General features: G+C 38.1%; 1 protein-coding gene across 5 annotated transcripts in view; it reads left to right on the forward strand.

The window, feature by feature from the left end:
* Positions 1 to 19374, forward strand: part of CNTN5 (contactin 5) — a 745090-nt gene that overhangs the window by 474723 nt on the left and 250993 nt on the right. For all 5 annotated transcript variants that reach the window (XM_075417787.1, XM_075417816.1, XM_075417827.1 and 2 more), the window contains exons 5-6: positions 7843 to 7966; positions 13183 to 13358. In XM_075417787.1, the coding sequence (XP_075273902.1) occupies positions 7843 to 7966; positions 13183 to 13358 (300 nt within the window). The remainder of the gene's footprint in view (positions 1 to 7842; positions 7967 to 13182; positions 13359 to 19374) is intronic.

A 19374-nucleotide genomic window follows, 5' to 3' on the forward strand; every position in this document is an offset into this window, starting at 1 on the left:
TAAACACCGGGGAGCAATCAGCTGTTTAATATACAGACCTAGTGCCACTTGGGCTGTCTCACAGCCCAGTATCTTATCGATATACATGGAACTGGCAGATAGGACACGGGACCTGCGAAAGACGCACTAAATGCCGATTTTAATCCCAGTTGTAACACCTAGAATTCCGCTGGCTCCATGTGTGGACAGTTAGCTCACAGCTGGCTGCACAGAGCAGGGTTCAGGGGGCTGTAGGCAGCTCCGCAGCGTCACGCCGGGTGCTGGAGGAGCCTTGCCTGGCCTGCAGCCGCTGCACTGGGACAGGGCAGGGCTGGTGGGAACACAGCACCGTGCTGGTCTGGTCTGCCTGGGGTGCCTGAGCCCCCCAGGAGGAGGAGTTATCAGTGTCCAGCGCATGGGCAATAACTGAGTTTAGTCATCACCGCTTACAAAGAATATTGAAGAGGAAGGATAAATCTAGAAAGCTGCCCCAGATCCAGAAATGCTATCAAACAGAGTTTGTCTGCTTGCATGATTCAAATTGTTTGAGTTTTAGATCAACCTTAATTCAGGCAACATACTTCTTGTGTATAAACCTCCCAAATGGCACTGGGTGTTCCTCTGTTAGGAATGGAACACCCTGTACAGATTAATTCACATGCTTGAAGCTGGGTCTCCAGGGCACTTCAGACACATGAGTTGCCTGGCCTGATCCCAAGAGGCTGTTTCAGAGACCTCACATAGATCCTGTGTTGTGCACAGCAGCTCTGTGGCTGGGAGGAGCAGGCGTGGAGGAGGAACACTGAGCACAGAAAAAGGCAGTGAAGGCATTGCTTTAATTTCTTTGTTTCTCACTATCCTAGTTTATTCTAACTAGAAATAAGTTTTCCCAAGTTGAGCCTGTTTTGTCCGTGATAGTAACTTCACAGAATCATAAATTCATTAAGGTTGGAAAGGATCTCTAAGATCATCAAGTCCAGCCTTCAACCCAACACCACCATGTCTGCTGAACCATGTCCTGAAGTGTCATATCTACACGTTTTTTAAACAACTCCAGGGATGGTGACTTCACCTCCTCCCTGGGCAGCCTATTCCAGTGCCTGACCACTCTTTCAGTAAAGAGGTTTTTCCTAATATCCAATCTAAACCTCCCCTGACACAACTTGAGACCATTGCCTCTTATCCTATCACTAGTTACTTGGGAGAAGAGACCAATACCTGCCTCACTACAACCTCCTTTCAGTTAGTTGTAGAGAGCGAAGAGGTCCCCCTCCAGCCTGCTCTTCTCCAGACTAAACAGCCCCAGTTCCTTCAGTCGCTCCTCTTAAGACTTGTGCTGGAAGAAAAGAAGGTTATCAGGAGTAGTCAGCATGGATTCACCAAGGGGAAATCATGCCTGACCAATCTGATAGCTTTCTACGATGACATGACTGGCTGGGTAGACGAAGGGAGAGCCGTGGATGTTGTCTACCTTGACTTCAGCAAGGCTTTCGACACAGTCTCCCATGATATCCTCCTGGGGAAGCTGAGGAAGTGTGGGCTGGATGAGTGGTCGGTGAAGTGGATAGAGAACTGGCTGAATGGCAGAACTCAGAGGGTTGTCATCAGCGGCGCTGAGTCTAGTTGGAGGCTGGTGACAAGTGGTGTCCCTCAGGGGTCAGTACTGGGCCCAGTCTTGTTTAATTTCTTCATCAACGACCTGGATGAAGAGTTAGAATGTACCCTCAGCAAGTTTGCTGACGACACCAAACTGGGAGGTGTGCTAGATACACCAGAAGGCTGTGCTGCCATTCAGCGTGACCTGGATAGGCTGGAGAGCTGGGCAGAGAGGAACCTGATGAGGTTCAACAAGGGCAAGTGCAGGGTCCTGCACCTGGGGAGGAACAACCTCATGCACCAGTACAGGCTTGGGGTGGACCTGCTGGAGAGCAGCTCTGCGGAGAGGGACCTGGGTGTCCTGGTGGACGACAGGTTAACTATGAGCCAGCAGTGTGCCCTGGCTGCCAAGAAGGCCAATGGGATCCTGGGGTGCATCAAGAAGAGTGTGGCCAGCAGGACAAGGGAGGTTCTCCTTCCCCTCTACACTGCCCTGGTGAGGCCTCATCTGGAGTCCTGTGTCCAGTTCTGGGCTCCCCAGTTCAAGAAGGATGAAGAGCTACTGGAGAGAGTCCAGCGGAGGGCTACAAGGATGGTGAGGGGACTGGAGCATCTCCACTACGAGGAGAGGTTGAGGGAACTGGGCTTGTTCAGCCTGAAGAAGAGAAGGCTGCGAGGGGACCTTATAAATGCCTACAAATATCTGAAGGGTGGGTGTCAGGAGGATGGGGCCAAGCTCTTTTCAGTGGTGCCCAGTGACAGGACAAGGGGTAATGGGCACAAACTGAGGCACAGGAAGTTCCGTCTGAACATGAGGAGGAACTTCTTCTCTCTGAGGGTGACGGAGCACTGGAACAGGCTGCCCAGGGAGGTTGTGGAGTCTCCTTCTCTGGAGATATTCAAGACCCGCCTGGACAAGGTCCTGTGCAGCCTGCTGTAGGTGACCCTGCTTCGGCGGGGGGGTTGGACTAGATGACCCACAGAGGTCCCTTCCAACCCCTACTATTCTGTGATTCTGTGATTCTGTGCTCTAGACCCCTCACCAGCCTTGTTGCCCTTCTCCGGACATGCTCCAGCAACTCAATGTCCTTCTTGTAGTGAGGGGCCCAAAACTGAACACAGTACTCCAGGCGTAGCCTCACCAGTGCCCAGTACAGGGGCATAATCACCTCCCTACTCCTGCTGGCCACACTATTCCTGACCCAAGCCAGGATGCCATTGGCCTTCTTGGCCATGTTGGCACACTGCTGGTTCAAGTTCAGCCAGCTGTCGACCTACACCCCAGATCCTTTTCTGCTGGGCAGCTTTTCAGCCACTCTTCCCCAAGCCTGTACCATTGCATGGGGTTGTTGTGACCAAAGTCCAGGACCCAGCATTTGGCCTTGGTGTGCCTCATGCAAATGAGGAGATTGACACTCCCACCCAACTTGATGTCATCTGCAAACTTACTGAGGGAGCGCTCGATTCCCTCATCCAGATCATTAATAAAGATATTAAAAAAGACTGGCCCCTAAACTGAGCCCTGGGGAGCTTGCAGAACTTATAGGGAAGCTCCCTGACTTAATCTCGACCCAGAGGCTTTTTCGTCACATTTTCTCCCTGAGGGACTGAGTGAGCAGCTGGTGGGCCCCTGGCAGCCAGCCAGGGTTAACCTGCTCCAGTCTGTAATGCACTGCAGTTATGCTGCTTGAAGGGTATGTGCTACAGATATGTGAGGGAGTGGTGGTCATTCTGGCTTACAAACTCTTCTGCTATATGGTTCTCAAATGGTTAGTGTTTCTAACCCTGTAAAAATTTGAACACATATGCAAGCCTGTTTGCTTCCGCAGAATAGTTCCATATGTGTAAATCTGCTCAAGTGGATTTTATAATCAAGCCCTTTTTCTCTTTTTCCTCAGCAATCATTCAGGTCTACTGTTGTCTAAGTATCTAACCTTCACCATGGTTACTCATGAGAGTAGCATAAGGTCTCAAAGAACATACTGCTGCAATTGTTCATGATCAAACTGTGGTAAGACCGAGAGCTCCTGTCGGAAAGAGTGGAGCCATGCAGTTGATTAGACTGGGGACTAATAACCAGAGTTTGTTAATCCTAATGTTGACTTTCTTGAGCATAATAGAGTAGGCCTCTAGTCTAGTTTGTAAAGGACACATGAACAATCTCTGTAAATATTAATCAATGTGCAGTTATACTGTATGCTGAAGAAATTGCATCTTGGTTTCTGATGGTGACTAAATACATCTTTAATAAGTGATATAATACTCCTAAAAGAGAAATTAAGAAATTTCCATTTGTAATCAGGTGAAATTCATATGGCCACCCACTTCAGACTGGGAATCCTCAAGCAGAATGATGTCAAGCTCTCCTAAGCTTTTGCTGCTGTTATTAATATAGATACAGCTTGGAATACCTGGATCAAGTAATACACCAAGATTGGTGATGACACCAAAGTTATTGAAAAGTGAACTTTTAACCCATATCTACCTTTCAGCTGTTCAACTTCTTTGCCACCTACTTAAAATCTCCAGTCCCTAAAAGCAGTGATAGATGAGATTCACCTATTCCTGAGAAGACTGATTAAATCCCATATTGATCATTAGATTTACATTTTCTCCAAGCACTTCAGGTTTTAGTCTGCACATTATTCTCTCAGGGGACATGTCTGCCTCAGAAACAGTCAGTATAAAGGGTGAAGAAGACATGGTGTTATTCAAGAATGAAAATCAAAAATCTTTGACAAATTGAAAATTGTGATGCAGTATGGTAATTACAAAATTTCCATGAGAAATTTGAAGCTGAATGTTTAGTATCAACATTTCACTTACCACAGAACTAAAAGTTTTAAATTAGAAGTTAAGATTATAGTTCCTTAAGTGTCTGCCATGATATGAAAATGTTGACAACTGCTAATAAGTAATAGTTACTTAAAATAACACCTGAGAAATTGATAAGATGGTAGAAGACAGACAAAAATTCTATTCAACGTTTTCCTGAAAGTGCAGACTTTTATCCTGCAATGTTAGAAATCTCTGCATTATGAGTGCCATGGACATACACGTTTGTTTTTTTTTTTTTATTTGTTCTAGGGAAATGGGTTAATTACATAATTTCAGTGATACTATTCACATTGCTCAGTTCAGAGATTTCAGGCTGTGGAGCCTGCATTTGGTCCAATTCACTCCTCAATTCTAGCTCCATGACTGATTGGTCTTGCAGATTTGCTGCCTCATACTATGACTCTGTGTGGATTCTCCAACATTGGACACTTTAGATTCAGCTGGGGAGGGTGCCGGGCCATCTTGTTTAACCCATGCTTTTGCTAAGAAAGATTGGACTAGATGATCCTTGAGGTGCCTGCCAGCCTGGTATGCTATGATTCCATGATTCTATCAACACTTAAGATTTTCAGTTTCAATTTTGTCACTGGAATTTAAATGAAGGTAGTATCATTAGGTGACTGGTCGTGCTTTCTAGCATATCACGTATCACATCCCATTGCATTTTATTTAATCACCACTTTATTAAGCCTAATAATTTATAAACATACAGTCTTGTCTCTTCAGCAAATGCTTTGGTCCCTTCAGAATAGACCTTTTTCTTCAATTATTCTGTTGCAGTCCAGGTGATCTAACTAAGAATTCATTTAGTCGATATAGCTACAAACTGATGAACATTCTTATTTATTAAGTTGCTTCAGGGTCTTCAAATAATCTTTGCCAGTACTCCACACTCCAGATGAAATTAAGATAAACAGCTAATACATCTTTTCATCTTTTACGAACATGATTTGCATGCAGTGAACCTTTGACTTCATAGCAGGCAGAAGTAAAATTTTTTCTTTTTATTCAACTTAGCAGAAGTTTCCATTTGGCTATTAAGAATGCCAGCTTTGACCTAAAAAGTACAGGCTATTTTTCCAAAAGGAAAGTGCAACACAGTATTTCAGTATTACTGTTGCAAATAGTAGAAGTATCAAGAACACCTGTACTGATAGTGACATCAGCACCTACCTAGCATTGCATCTTTTTCTTCTCTTTCCAGCATTCCTAGACTGTGACATTGTATTTTATCTACAGAGTCACTCCTAGGGAGAAGATAAAATAATTATTCTTCATGAATATGCTCCCTATCCATACACCTACTAATCTGCATGGAATTGCACTTAAATCTAAACCCACTGTTTAGTTTTGCATTCATTAATTAATTCTTGGTTTTTCTAGACTCTAGCCTGATGAGAGCTCTGATTGTTTACACCTACATTCATTAGTATTTTCTCCTGTGCAATGTAAGAAACAGGCAACTAAATTATGAGAAACAATACATACAATTTTTTTCTACACATATTTTCCTTTCTTAAAATAAATTTAGCCAGCTGATTCCATTGCCCCTGTGGCAGCCTCAGCTGTAGTGCTCAAAACTTACTACTGGATTTATTTTAACTTCAGTAAAATAAGCACAGGTCAAAAATCACTTATTGTGGGTTTTTTTTGTGTTTTCTTTTGTTTTTAATAATGCAGTTATCTGTCCCAGAAAATGTATTTCTCCCAATACACCCAACTGAAGTAATGTACCTAAACACGGAAGTAAATATGCAGAACAGCAATCCACATCCTTTTACAAAGTCCTACAAAAAGGGCTAATAATCTTGAAAACGATGCAAAACAGAAACCATTAATTTGCTGCTCTTATTTGTTGTCTCTAGATACTGACAGGCTAATTATTTGCATCTGTTTCAGTAGAAGAATATATACCTGAAAATAAAGGTATTTTCAAAATCTGCATTTGAATAGCACTGTAAAAACACAAAAACCTGAGTGTATAAGAAGCGTATAGCCACTAAAAAGACAAGTTGAATATCATAATGGATTTTCATGTGGTCTTTTCACCTTATGATAATAACAGAATTGAGAAACCCAAAATGTCACAGAATTAAAGAACATGGAAATTTGCATCTTAGAACTAGCATACTATGACCTACATCTCCTGTGTTTCTCATGCTTTTTCAGACTCCAAGACTTTCTTCTTTGTACCAAGTGTTGTAGTCCCATGCACCTTTTCCTGTCCACTCCAAATTTCTGAAACTCTTAGCAGTATGAAGAAGGTCACAGTTCCCAAGACTGTGAATCCATAAGATGCTGTTGAAGTTATGTGGACTTGGTAGAACAATGCCGTAAAAAATTTTTATAAGTCATTGACCAAAACCCAAAGTCTTCAGATGCACCTTTCTTACTTCAAGCTGGTATTGATAGGACAAATATATCAGAAAGTTATTAACTGTTTATTGTGTCATGCTGTCCTCAGTACCAGTTGGATGACTTTTATGATATGAACATATGAAACCACAAAACTGGCAGAAAAAACCCTGCTCCCAGGTGTTTCATTGCAAGTAGTAAGACAATGTAACTATCTCCCCTCACCCAAATCATTAGGCTAGTGCTCTGAATCTGAAGAGCATTAAGGGACTAAATCATTCAAGATTTTGGAGCAAGTCTAAGTAGACTAAAATTCCACAGTCTTCTAGTGCACAATGAGCATTTTATTTTTTCAGACCTATGTGGTCAGGAATGCTATACTTGCAACCTTTCACTTTTCTGAAGGCAGCCCTTGCCCCTTCACAATATGAATGAATTAGAGTCATAAATGTATTCTAAGGATCTATCCAGCTTTTCTTGTTCAGAAATGTGAATTCATATTGAGATATAGATACATGCCAAAATCAGAGAAGACAGTGGAGGAGAATGAAATGTCAGATTTTGCTATATATTATTAAATAGTAGCCACCAGTTGCTGCCATTAATTCTACAACTGATTTTTTTTAACAACTCCTAGACATAAAGGGGAAAACTGTCTTAGTTATTTGTGAAATAAGCTGCTTGCAAGCAGCAGGCAATTTTTTGTTTACTTTGCTCTCCGTAAGCAGAATTAACACCTCTTGCTGGCTTAATTCTCTCGAGCTGCTAATTAGACAGCAGGCCAAAATATGTCTGACGAGAAAGCCATTTTAAGGCATGATGAACATTTAAATCATACTATGTATTTTATTGTTCACTTAGTAGTATTTCTTCCTTATCTTTTTTTTTTTCCTTTAACTGTTACTTTTTAATATAGCATCTGAAGTAATGTGATATGAACCTCTGGAAAACAAACATAATTTTTTATACTTTAATCTCAATTCATAAAAAGCTTTCTATATACTTCAATTTCAGTTCATGAATACATTTACATTTATTCACTTTTCCTAAGCTATAGCACTTCTGTTTCCACAGAAAGCATTGATTATGGGCCGGTGTTTGTACAAGAGCCAGATGATGTGATTTTTCCAACTGATTCTGAGGAGAAGAAAATATCTCTGAATTGTCAAGCTCGTGGAAATCCTACTCCCACATACAGGTAACTGTTTCAATTTTTTTTTTTTTTTTAATTTTCAGAATATTAACCACCACAAACCCACTCTGACAGTCAGTGTACTTTGCAGAACAGCATAACAGAAACAGTTTTGTGACAAAAATGGCTTTCTTGATTGAATGCTTTTTCTGGTTCTGAATAAACAAGGAGAAGTGGTAGTGAATAAATGCAAAGTAACATGTGAAGTTTCAAATTATGTTCTCTGTGCATTGTATTTCTCCACGTGCAGGGACTCCTTTTGACCAGTTTCTTCGCTTGTGTCTGTAACAGCTGACAAGATCAAAATCTTTAATCGATTGTTTTCCAATACATCTATAAAACTACGAAATACTATCCAATTTTATAGTTAAAGCAGTAAAGAACAGGAACATTAAATAACATGACTATGCAATGCAGGATACCATGGCTGAGCCAAATCTGGTGTCTTTTCACTCAGAAGTGCACCATTTTATTCCTTTGCAATCATCGTTGCCTGTTTTCCCATACAGGCTGTTATGCCACAGTTATCTACCGTACAGATCTGCTATGGCACACCTGTAAGTCTGAGTTCAGTTCATTAACAGTGCCCACTTACAGCTGGGAACAGTATGTTGCAGTCCTCTTATCCATTTGCTGTATCTGACTCTGCTCATACATTATGCAAATTAGAAGAGATGTAGGAGGGCTGGGGGAAGATGTGGCTGATTATGTTTTCCATACACCGTTTATCTTCCCTCATAGAGTCACTTTTACCTTACAAAGGGGACATAAGGACTCTTATCATTGTGTTTTGTCATAGGTGACAATTATCAATCCAGCATTTTATTTTTTACTTATTACGCTTATTACGCCTGTGGATTCTTTAGTATTCTGGATGAATTCTCCTTAGACTTATTTGAATCACAAAACTTGTATTTCTATGGCTGGAAGAAATTCAGAGGCTATATCATCTTTAGATATCCCCATCACAACAGCACTGAATCTGCCTCTTTGCAACAGATGTGAGACGTACTAATTGGATCTGATGCACAGCACAACCTCCCCAAACAGCACAGGCATGACTAAAACATGTAACATGGGATTAGGAATGAGTGGCCAGAAATTCTTCAAACTGGAATTGCATAAACTCTTCACCATAATGAATGAAAGCTATGTTGCATTCTTTCTTATTGACATTCCTCATGTAATTTGTATCACATATTTATTGCTTTTTTGATTAAAAAAATGTATATTAGTTCCACATACTGTTAAATTTCTGTCAGTACATTAAACATGGCATGTGACTATGCGGAAAAGGCACAATTCCCATCAAAAGAGGGGAACGCTATGTTCAACCCTCCCAGACAACCTCATTATTCTTGTGGAGATTGTATCTCTGGGGAACCTCAGCAATTTCCTTTCTTTCTTGGTCCAACCGGTTTTTGCATTTTCCTGGTGGAATGCAGTCAACAAGCACAGACTTTCAGCATATCTTAAAGGGCAGCTACAAAGAGGACAGGGGCTCTCTGTGCACAGGGAGTGACATTGAGAAGACACAGGGCAGCAGATACAGGAGAGATTTTATAGGAAAGAAGTTTCATCTCAGTATAAGAAAGAAGTTTTTTACTATGAGAACATTCACTGGATCAACGTCCTCAGGGACATGCAGAGTCCCCATCACTGGAAGTTTTCAAGATGCCATTGAACAAGGTGCTAGACAATCTCATCTAGACTCCCTTTCCCATGAAAGTTTGGACCACACAATCTTTCGAGGTCCCTTCCAATCTGGGCTGTTTTATCATTTTTTCGTATCCATTCCCTCAGTTTTTCAGAGATTAATTGGTGTCAGCAGCCTCATAAACAAACTTTCCTGACTGCCGTTCATGTAAGGAAAGCCTTGATCTGAAAGGCCTAATTCTAACAGCACAGTTTAACTTCTTGGTCTGCTGCTGCCGCTTGTCTGTACAGTATATGCAATACACACTACCACTCAGGGGAAGGAAAAAGAGATATAAATTACTTTGTGAAGGGTGTACTGTTCTCCAGGGTAGGTGCAGAGGGAATTTAGCCTCAAAAAAGACTACAGATAAGCTAAGGTTTGTTGTATTTCACTTCTCAACCTTTGGCATATGAAGCAGCGAGGAGAAAAGATATCTCCATGTCACCAAAGACCCTGTCCTATTATCTACAAGCACTGGACAATAGAGACATTTATTTACATGGGCTGTGAGGCTCATGCTGCTAAGAATCATTTTCAGCCAAACCCAATGCACAGTACAACTCTTTTTTTTTTCCCCTGAAAGCTTCATTAAAAGAACATTTAAAGCACTCAAAAATTCTGAAATTCAGTTGTCCCTCCCAGTTTAATTAACTGCCTTCATCTATATCACTTATGACCCAGTGTTCATAACCTGTTTACAAATTCTTTTCTTTGCTAAGACATTACTTCATTTTAACAGAATGGAGAATGCTCACATCATTTCAGATTTTCTTCTTCCTTGCAAAAAGCTTTTTTCCCCTTGTTCAAGCTCTACCCTGAAGTAAGAATTTTTAATTTCTTCAGTTCCAGTCATTAAGGTATCTAGAAGCATTGATTTACGGAATAACTCTCTGATACCAACTGATTCCATTTGCTCAGCATTTCTGCAAGTGACCCTTCAGAATCTCAAGTCTCATACAATGAAGAACATAACGGAGACACCTTCAATGAGGAATACAGACATTCACAAGCTTCCTGTGGGATTTCACAGGTCACTAATGTTACTGAGTTTAAGGCAGGTGCAGAATTCCCTGAGATGCCACTGCACTACACTGCTTTTCCTGCTTGTGAAACACTGCATTTTCTGTTTTACTTAGGACACATACAAGCTGGTCAGAAATTTTTTGTCAGTATAATTTTGTGATAGAAAATGCAATTAAAAAAATTTAAAGTTACTTTCTGTCTGCTTAAGCCAAATTACAATATTTTAAAATGTTATCTATCACCTGTCTTCAAGAAAAAATGTACCTGATTTTCCCTATCAGCTCATTACCTTTTAAGTATTATATTAGGGTTTCTGTCCTCCCAAATCAGTCAGGGTACCTAAAAGAAAACGTCGCACAATTCAGTGTTGCTTTTACTCTAATGTGCTTGGATTATATGTCAGGAATACAATCATTCAAGATGGACCCCACTATATACAGGCAGGCAACCTTCAAAATCCGAAGTTTTGGGGGAGCATTAGAAAAACGTATTTTTTCACTGAATTTAACTGAAGATGAAACTAAGTGAAGAAAGCTATTTCAAACAAATGGAATTGTGTGTCAGTTCCCATTTAAAAATGCCAAAACATATAATTTTGACTTTTTCCTCATCTAACCCTCTCATAATTTCTGGATCAATTAATTTTGTATTTTTATTTCATATATACAGACATGAATATATATGTAAAAGTTAACTTTCTTTATGATTTCATTCAAAATCTTAAATCATTAATAGCTGTTCAAGACTAAAAGTTCATCTTCTTTTTAGCTCTGCTGTGTACAAATCTCTTTAAATATGTACTGAATTCTACAGACATTTCCCTAATATCCTTAGCAATATATAGCTACTGTCAACAGTGTTTCTTTTCCTACATTAAATGAAGAAGGGGTCCTCTGCAACCAAAGGTCCAATCACGAAAAAAAGGAGCAAATAAGAGAATCACAGCTGATCTTAATTCTGGCAATTCTAACCTTTGGATTAAGAAAAATCTGTAGCTACTTAAACTGAATTCTGCTGTCTGTACCTTATTCACCATGAATGTTAACAAGATGGGGTGGACTGATAATCATTTTGCTTCATTAAAGTTGCCCCTGGAGTCTAGATGTTGCCAAGTTCTTCCAGTCTTCGCTGAATGACTGCAAACTCACAATGAAGTTAAGATCTGTGCATCATGATAGCTGTGCCATACCTGTTCACACTGCTTATCTCTTCTTTGCAATAACAAGCATTCTTTTAACAATTTCATGTTCTATATGGTTTGATACAAAAGAAAGTCTAAAAAGTTTTCTTGTGGGGATTATTATTATTTAACTGAGATATTGCACACACTCCCCAGAGGTTATTCCAGAGTGCTGGAGTTTATTAATCTACGACACAAAATCTTTTCTTTTGCAGCCAATGAATTAATGCAGGGTTTCTTGTTTCTGTCTTTGGAGATGAATGAGAGGGGTGAGGATCTTTGGAAGAGAATATCCAGGGGAAAAGAAAAACCCAAGCCGAAAAGCCCCCTCCTATAGCAGAAAAAATTGTGAGACTCTTAGGTTACTTTCGAAACCTCAGAAAAAGAAAGGTTAATTCATGGAGTTATTCAGTGCTTTGGCTCAGGTGTGATACTTTCTAATATGTTTCCTATAGCCTGACTCTTTCCACCTTATCTTCACTCCCACCCTGTCTTTACTGGTTAGTCTTTCACTCCCAAATGCCTCCCAAACTCAGCATTTCCTCTGCCAGCTCCTCATTTGATCTTAGTTTCCATGTACCCGGTAGCTGCCAGGCCTTACCCTTGAGCAGCCATCAGCTAATTCCAGTCTCCCCTGGGCCAGTCTTCTCTAAATTTTGTGTATCCTTGTCCAGCTGATATTGTTTTGCCTTTGCCCATTGCCAACATGCTTGGTTTCACAACAGTCTACATACATAACTCTACCTCACTGCTTTTCACTGGCCTCACTCTTCTAATTCCTGTATTTAAATCAGGTTTCTCTATTTCTTGGGCCCAGAAGGTCAAGTACTGAAAGAATGGAAAAGAAATGTTCCATGATCTCACGCAGCGCAGACTCAGCTCTGCTAAGCTGATCTGGGCTTTAATGACAGAACATGAATTGAAATTTCGATTATCAAAAGCACAGTAAAAGTCATATTGTTGACAAAAAATGCACCTACTAGACAAGTTTCAAGCATGAAGCCTTTGTGGGTGACAGATTTTTGGTGGAAAAAAAAATAGAGGTTACTAATTTTATTCAGCATAGGCGAAACAAAGAATATGTTTTCTCTTCAGGTGGTGAAGATCTGTTTCTACTTGTATTTTTTTCAGGAAAAACTTAGCTTTTTTCAGGCACGCTGTAGAATGTCTACATCCAAAGCTTTGCCAAAATAATAGGTTACTGCACAGGCTGTCTTTGAGTAGCTGTCATCCTTGTAACAGATGGGGCTATCAGGTTTTGTATAATAGGCCTTCGTTTGACCACAAAACGCACACATAGTTTCTTTCTTTTTTCCTTAGATGGCTTCGAAATGGAACTGAAATTGACATTGAAAGTGATTATCGCTTCAGTTTAATAGAAGGAAGTTTGATCATCAACAACCCCAGTGAAATGAAGGATTCTGGACAGTATCAGTGTTTAACCACCAACATGTTTGGCAGTGTATTAAGCAGAGAGGCTGTTCTTCAATTTGCATGTGAGTAACAACTTTATTAACATGGATAAATGAGATCAGTAGATTGCTTGATAAGGCTCTAAATTGTAACATGAACATATTATATAAAAGTTACACTGCCCACTGACTTTGTTGGGCTAGGATCTCAAAATGAGAAAGAAAATGTTTATTGGTAAGGAGTGGTTTTTTGTGGACTTTCTACTGCTAAAATAGAACCAACTATCAGGGAAAATAACTCTAGTACATGATCTCAAACACTATCCTTTAATGATGTACTTGAATACTCCGCAACAATATATCTCGCTCATTGCTAGTTTCCTGAAATGTATATCGTTTTGACACACTACCTGAGCAGGAAATAAAGAGCTGTAAACTTATGAACAGAGTTGGATAAACTGCCTATATATCTGCAGGATAGTCTGCACCCATCACTATTTGTGTGTGAGCATAGTTTTATATACATATGTATATGCATATAAATATATATGGTTTATGTCCATGTTTATGTATGCATGTCATTCATATATTCATATACAATGAGATTGAGATATACTTTTTGTAGTTGTTAATGGAAACTGAAAATGTCATTGCTTTTAAAATCATCCACTACAATATACTTTCCAGAAGCTATCAACAATTCTTAATCTTGAGTAAATGTTATGGTCTATCTATAGCAGGTTCTTTTTCAAATAGTATCAGGAAAAACAGGTCCAGAGTTTCAGATATGCTGCCTCCAACCCTGACTTCCCTTCAGCACTTTACAAGAAGGAAACCAACACTTTTTCAGTACTTTATCTAGGTAAATCCTACCATGAGGGGTTTTTAAGTGTCAGGGATGCAAAAAGAACCCCATCCTAATTTCTCAGATACTGATGAAAATAGGACATTACTGTGAAATATGAGGCAGATCTTCATATAACCACAACTGGAAAACACTGAGGTTAAGGACAAGTTTTAAACAAGAAAAGTATCATGAAGCAAATCACGTGGTTAGAGAACCTGACAACCTGTAAATATAGATAGTTCCAGGGCTCTGAACCTCAGACTTCTCTTCCCATTTCAGGAGCATGGCTAATAGGGGACCATTTGACCTCCAGCTGAAAAAAGTTACAGAGAAAGTAGGAGCTGGAGCCCAAACAACAGAAGACCTACAGGTTTCAGTAGCTACATCCGCAGTTTGTTCAGGAGCCCATGTACTTCTAGTTACAATATTATCTCCTCCAATAAAGCAAATTTAGAGAAAGATGTTAAAAAAATGTAAGAAAGTAGAGGTTGGGTTTGGTCAGTTTATTTTTATTGGATTTTTGAAATTATTACTATTTTGCACATCTGCTTTTGCAAGTATCAAAGCTGTTATACTACAATGTCTTGAATGTCATTTCTGTTCATTGAAGTATTTACTTGGGAATTATGACAGTTTCTCAGGCAATGTTAATGGAAGAATGCTTGCTGGAAGAGCTGAGGTGTAGCAAACAATGCTGCAGAACTTGCAAGAGAGAAGAGGCTGTTATAAACATGTAGAAATCTTTAAGATAGGAAAAGGAGTTGTGACTGGTTTAAGTTCTTTTAGAATTTCATGAGCAACTCTTTCACAGGAGCAACCTCAAGGTTATTGTGTATTTGTAGTTCAACTTCTTTGTAGCAGAACGCTCTCTCTTCTGCTCTTGATTTAATGTTTCTTCAAATTCCTGATCTTAAATTGCTGATTTGTTCCTGTTGAAACAATCTTTATATCATGCAGCTACTGTCCGTATAAACTGGTGCCACCATACTGCAAAGTTACAGCAAGCTATCAGAAGGTGAAATCATAGAAATGTTTTTACAAGTCAGACCCAAAGTAAATTTAAAGATTTTCATTGTGATTTCAGATTTAGTATGTAAATACTGTCTTGAATTCGACCAGAAAGTTCAGATAAATTTTCATAAAACAAAGAATGGAATACTTTTATCCTGATTGTCTTGGGTGATAAATTTACACTAGTTCCCAAACTGCTAATAGTCTTTATTTTGTTGAGGAAACTGAAAAGTGCTTTTCAGATGCTTAAAGGGAAGATCTTCACATTGAAGCATGAAAGATGTTTTTATGACTCAATATATGATATTTTTGAGACCTCACTTCATATCTAGAAAAAAATTCTATTGTGCAGTCACAATCTTTCTGAAATAAATTAGGAAATTTTCCATATTAAGAGATTTTAACCAAGTAATATATAATATCTTATTTATTAATAACCCTTTTTTCTTGCATTTGAATTTGTTAATTACATGAAAACAACCTTGGCTGAGGTAGTATACAATTAAATGGTCTTTGGATTAGAAGTTGTTAATTCAGTAATTAGCACTGAGCTCTAAAGCAATATATAGATAAGCAGAGATGGACTACCAAAAGATTAGCTTGCATCACCCTGAAATAAATGTAAGAATTTAAAAAATGTCACATTTGTGATCAAATATTGCAAAATAAAATTTCAGTATAGTTGAAGTAGTACTTTTTATAGTATTGCTTGTTAACAGCAGGCTTACGTGTCTCCAGTTATTTTCAGTAAGAAAGAAAGTAAAGCATTGGAAAAGATTTCTGTAAGGAAAGGTCCTAACCTTAAAGTAATTAAAATAATTGGTGCCCTTCAATTTTCCTGGGCTCTAATGGTTTGTAGGGTAATTTATAATCCCAAGGCTAAACCAAGGCATTTCTGATTACAAGATACAGAGGTACACATAATGGCATTCAGTTTCCCTTTTTTTACTGAAAGCCATGGATTCCAGAAGCTTAGAAAGTTCCCTTTTTCACAGAAAAAAAAAAATTACAAACAAGTTTATGGACTTGCTTGAATGAATGGTTTTTACTGCTGTGGAAAATAGTTACTTGAAGAGTTTTTCCTCTAATTAAAGAGAGAAATGGCATGTAGTTCACAAGGAAACAGCAGGGGCCATTAAACAAGGCCTTTGACACTGTCTTACAGGAAAAAGAATGTGCTGTAATGTGCCTATGCAAAACATCACAAACCCTGAAAAAGAAGAGCATGTTTATTGCATTGGCTCTTAGTTTCCTCACATTTGCATGGCCAAAAGCCCAGTTGCTATGGTTATTATCATGTAGTTCAGCATTGGTGATGTATTACAAATATAAATGTTTATGTATTACATTATTTGCATATGTGCACATAATTAAAATAGAAATTTGAAATACTTATACAATGTCTTTGGGTTTGACAGAGATAGAAAATTAACATTTTTGTATGTATGTTTAGAAATCATGCTGGGTTATGCTATTTTAAGAAAGTAAGCAAAAAAAAAAAAGCAAAAAACCCCCATGCTGTAACAGGAATTAAGGAAAAATACATTTTTCAATAAAAGCAAATATTTTCTAGGATTTTCTTTTTTCTCCAATAGAATTTTATGCAGAAAAAATTGGGAAAACAAAGCCCAAAGATACCATTGACAAAATGTCAAACAAATCAGAATTCTTGATCACAAAAATTTAATGTTTAAAGTCATGCTCCAGATGTTTGCTCACAGTAGGTTGTTAAAAAGGTAAAAATTTATCAATTTGCTACAGCTTTAAATGTCATTTATACGTCACAATAACAAGGAATAGTTCATATAAGAAGCATACTGTTTTGTTAACAATATTCTAATCAGCTTATTACAATGTAAGAGCATTAGAGGAAAATTACTGAATTAATTTAGCCCGTCTTAATGTTAATGAATTTTGTAGTTCTGGGTGTAGCTAGCTCTATGGAAGTGTTATTAAAATCCCATACATATCTTTAAAGATTCTACAGCCAATGGAAATAGAAAAGGAAAACACAGTTATTCTAGCTTAAGTTTTTACTGCATTAAGAAAAAATGTGTATATATGAAGGCAAGAGCATAGGCAAAGAAAGCACCCATAGTAAACTTATCATTGCTGCCAGCGGAAACCCGACTTTGTTGAAAATCTGGTAATTTTAATGAAGTGCATAACATCAAAAATATTTTGATGAAACTTAAAGTGTAAAAGTTTTATGAAGTAACTTACACACTAAGCACACATTCACTGTTAGGCAGTTTTAGATTGACCTCTTATCTCCTCTCATTTCTGTGAGAAATTTATGTAACCTAAAGGGAGGATTTGAAAATTAAACTTCATATTCATTTCTCAATGCTGGCCACCTTCAGCATCTGTACACGAGCTAAAAAAAAAGTAATTGACCTGAATCAGATAAGAAATCAAAAAAAATTCAGAGATTCCAAACCGACTAAATCTACCTGCCTTACTGCACAACAGCTGCATATTGTTGTGCTGGGTTCCACAGTCTTTCTTTGGAAGAGTGTGCTACAACTTCAGCTGCAACAGTGGAGGTATATTGTACTTACCTTTGCCACATGTACAATCTCTGTATTCCATTAGGTCACAAAACAAATAAAAACCCTTGTCTGCGGGTTATTTAACCTTTCACAAGCCTACCACCTCTGTGATATTTAAAGCCTGGGCTAAAACAAATATAGATGTGGTAGGGGGAAATAACCTCTGACCTGTTATTTATGGGACTCTTCACTGCAATTTTATTAATCTGATTGTTACCAGTTTCTTTCTATCATTTTCACTTTTTTAATTTAAAATATTTTCTCATCTAATCTGCAGAGAAGACTATTGATTAGATACAATTTAAAAGCCCTTTTCCAATCGATGACTTACCATGATTATTCAGTGATGTACGGCCATGATGCAGATATATAAATCTCTAGTTTTCTGCCCATTCCATCACAGCATACTTCTGACAGTCTGTTAGTGAGTTCTTCTCCGAAGAAATTACTTCAATGATCCATGTTTTCTTTCTTGCCTTCATACTCCCTGGACATGGACATCTTGTTGGGTTTACTCTGTAATTTCCTAATATGAATTTGTAAAGAGTTGTTTTAATTACAACCCTCTATACATGAGAAAATTCTTGATTTCTTATGTTAATTCCAGAATATGCAACATAACAAAGCGTTTGATCACATCACAATATAAACATTTTCTTCTAAACTGTACGAAGCTAAACAGTATTAAATACTACCAAAGAAAGACCAGAACAATCTGAAGTGGGAAAAGAAATCAAAATGCAACTAGTCATACTTTCATTTTTTAAAATGTCCTTGATCATCCTGTAATACAGCCTAAGTTTGGCACTGCTTTGCTCTGAAAGCATCACAGCAATATGAAGAATTTTACTATGTCAGTTAAGAATAACTACAACCAAAATAGTGACTTGCACTGTAAAACTTTTGGATATTTATCTGCATAATTTCAAGTTGCTGTTTTTATGAAATACATGCTTAAGATACACCTGCAAACCAGGCGTACATGACAGAAAAAAGTTAACTATATGTAGGACTGCCTGCATTTTTTCATAAATAATTTACTAAGTGAAGAATATAATTCAGTGAACTAGAGATTAATATGAATTTCTGTTGTGCTCTACAAAGAGTTACTGCTAAATGGACACTGAGGCAATTGTGTTATCTTACTGAAGGAAGGGATCTGACTTCTAGTTCTGATGTGGAGACTCTGCTTCCTATCTCTTGCATTATTTATGCATGCAAGATGGGAAAATTTCACAAGGAAAGATTGTGAGATCTTTCTTATAAAATAAGATTTCAAGGCTATGGTCTTCAGTGAGTGATAAAACCACTGGGCAAGTTTCCCACATAATGTTCAAACCATTTGAACATATCTACTTTACAATTCTGCAAAGACAGCCCTTTCTTTTGTTGAGAGAATCAGAGAAAATTTTTAACTGAAAGATGTGTATTTTTTAATATAAAAATGGTGAAAAAGATAATTCTGTGTCAAATTAGAACTTTTTGTTTAATTTCAGCTTTGGAAAATCAAATTATTTGAATTTTAGCTGTAGTGATACTTTGTGGTTTGTAGAAACATTCAGATTATACAATTAAGTTCAATAGTGCAAGATGCGAAGAACTTTGGCCTTAGTCTAAAAAATTATTTAATCTTAAAATATTTGCATAATCTTTTTGAAGTTGATGAGATGATGTATGTGCTGAAAATTAA

This window comes from Opisthocomus hoazin, chromosome 1 (genome assembly GCF_030867145.1).
Source record: "Opisthocomus hoazin isolate bOpiHoa1 chromosome 1, bOpiHoa1.hap1, whole genome shotgun sequence".
NCBI lineage: Eukaryota > Metazoa > Chordata > Aves > Opisthocomiformes > Opisthocomidae > Opisthocomus > Opisthocomus hoazin.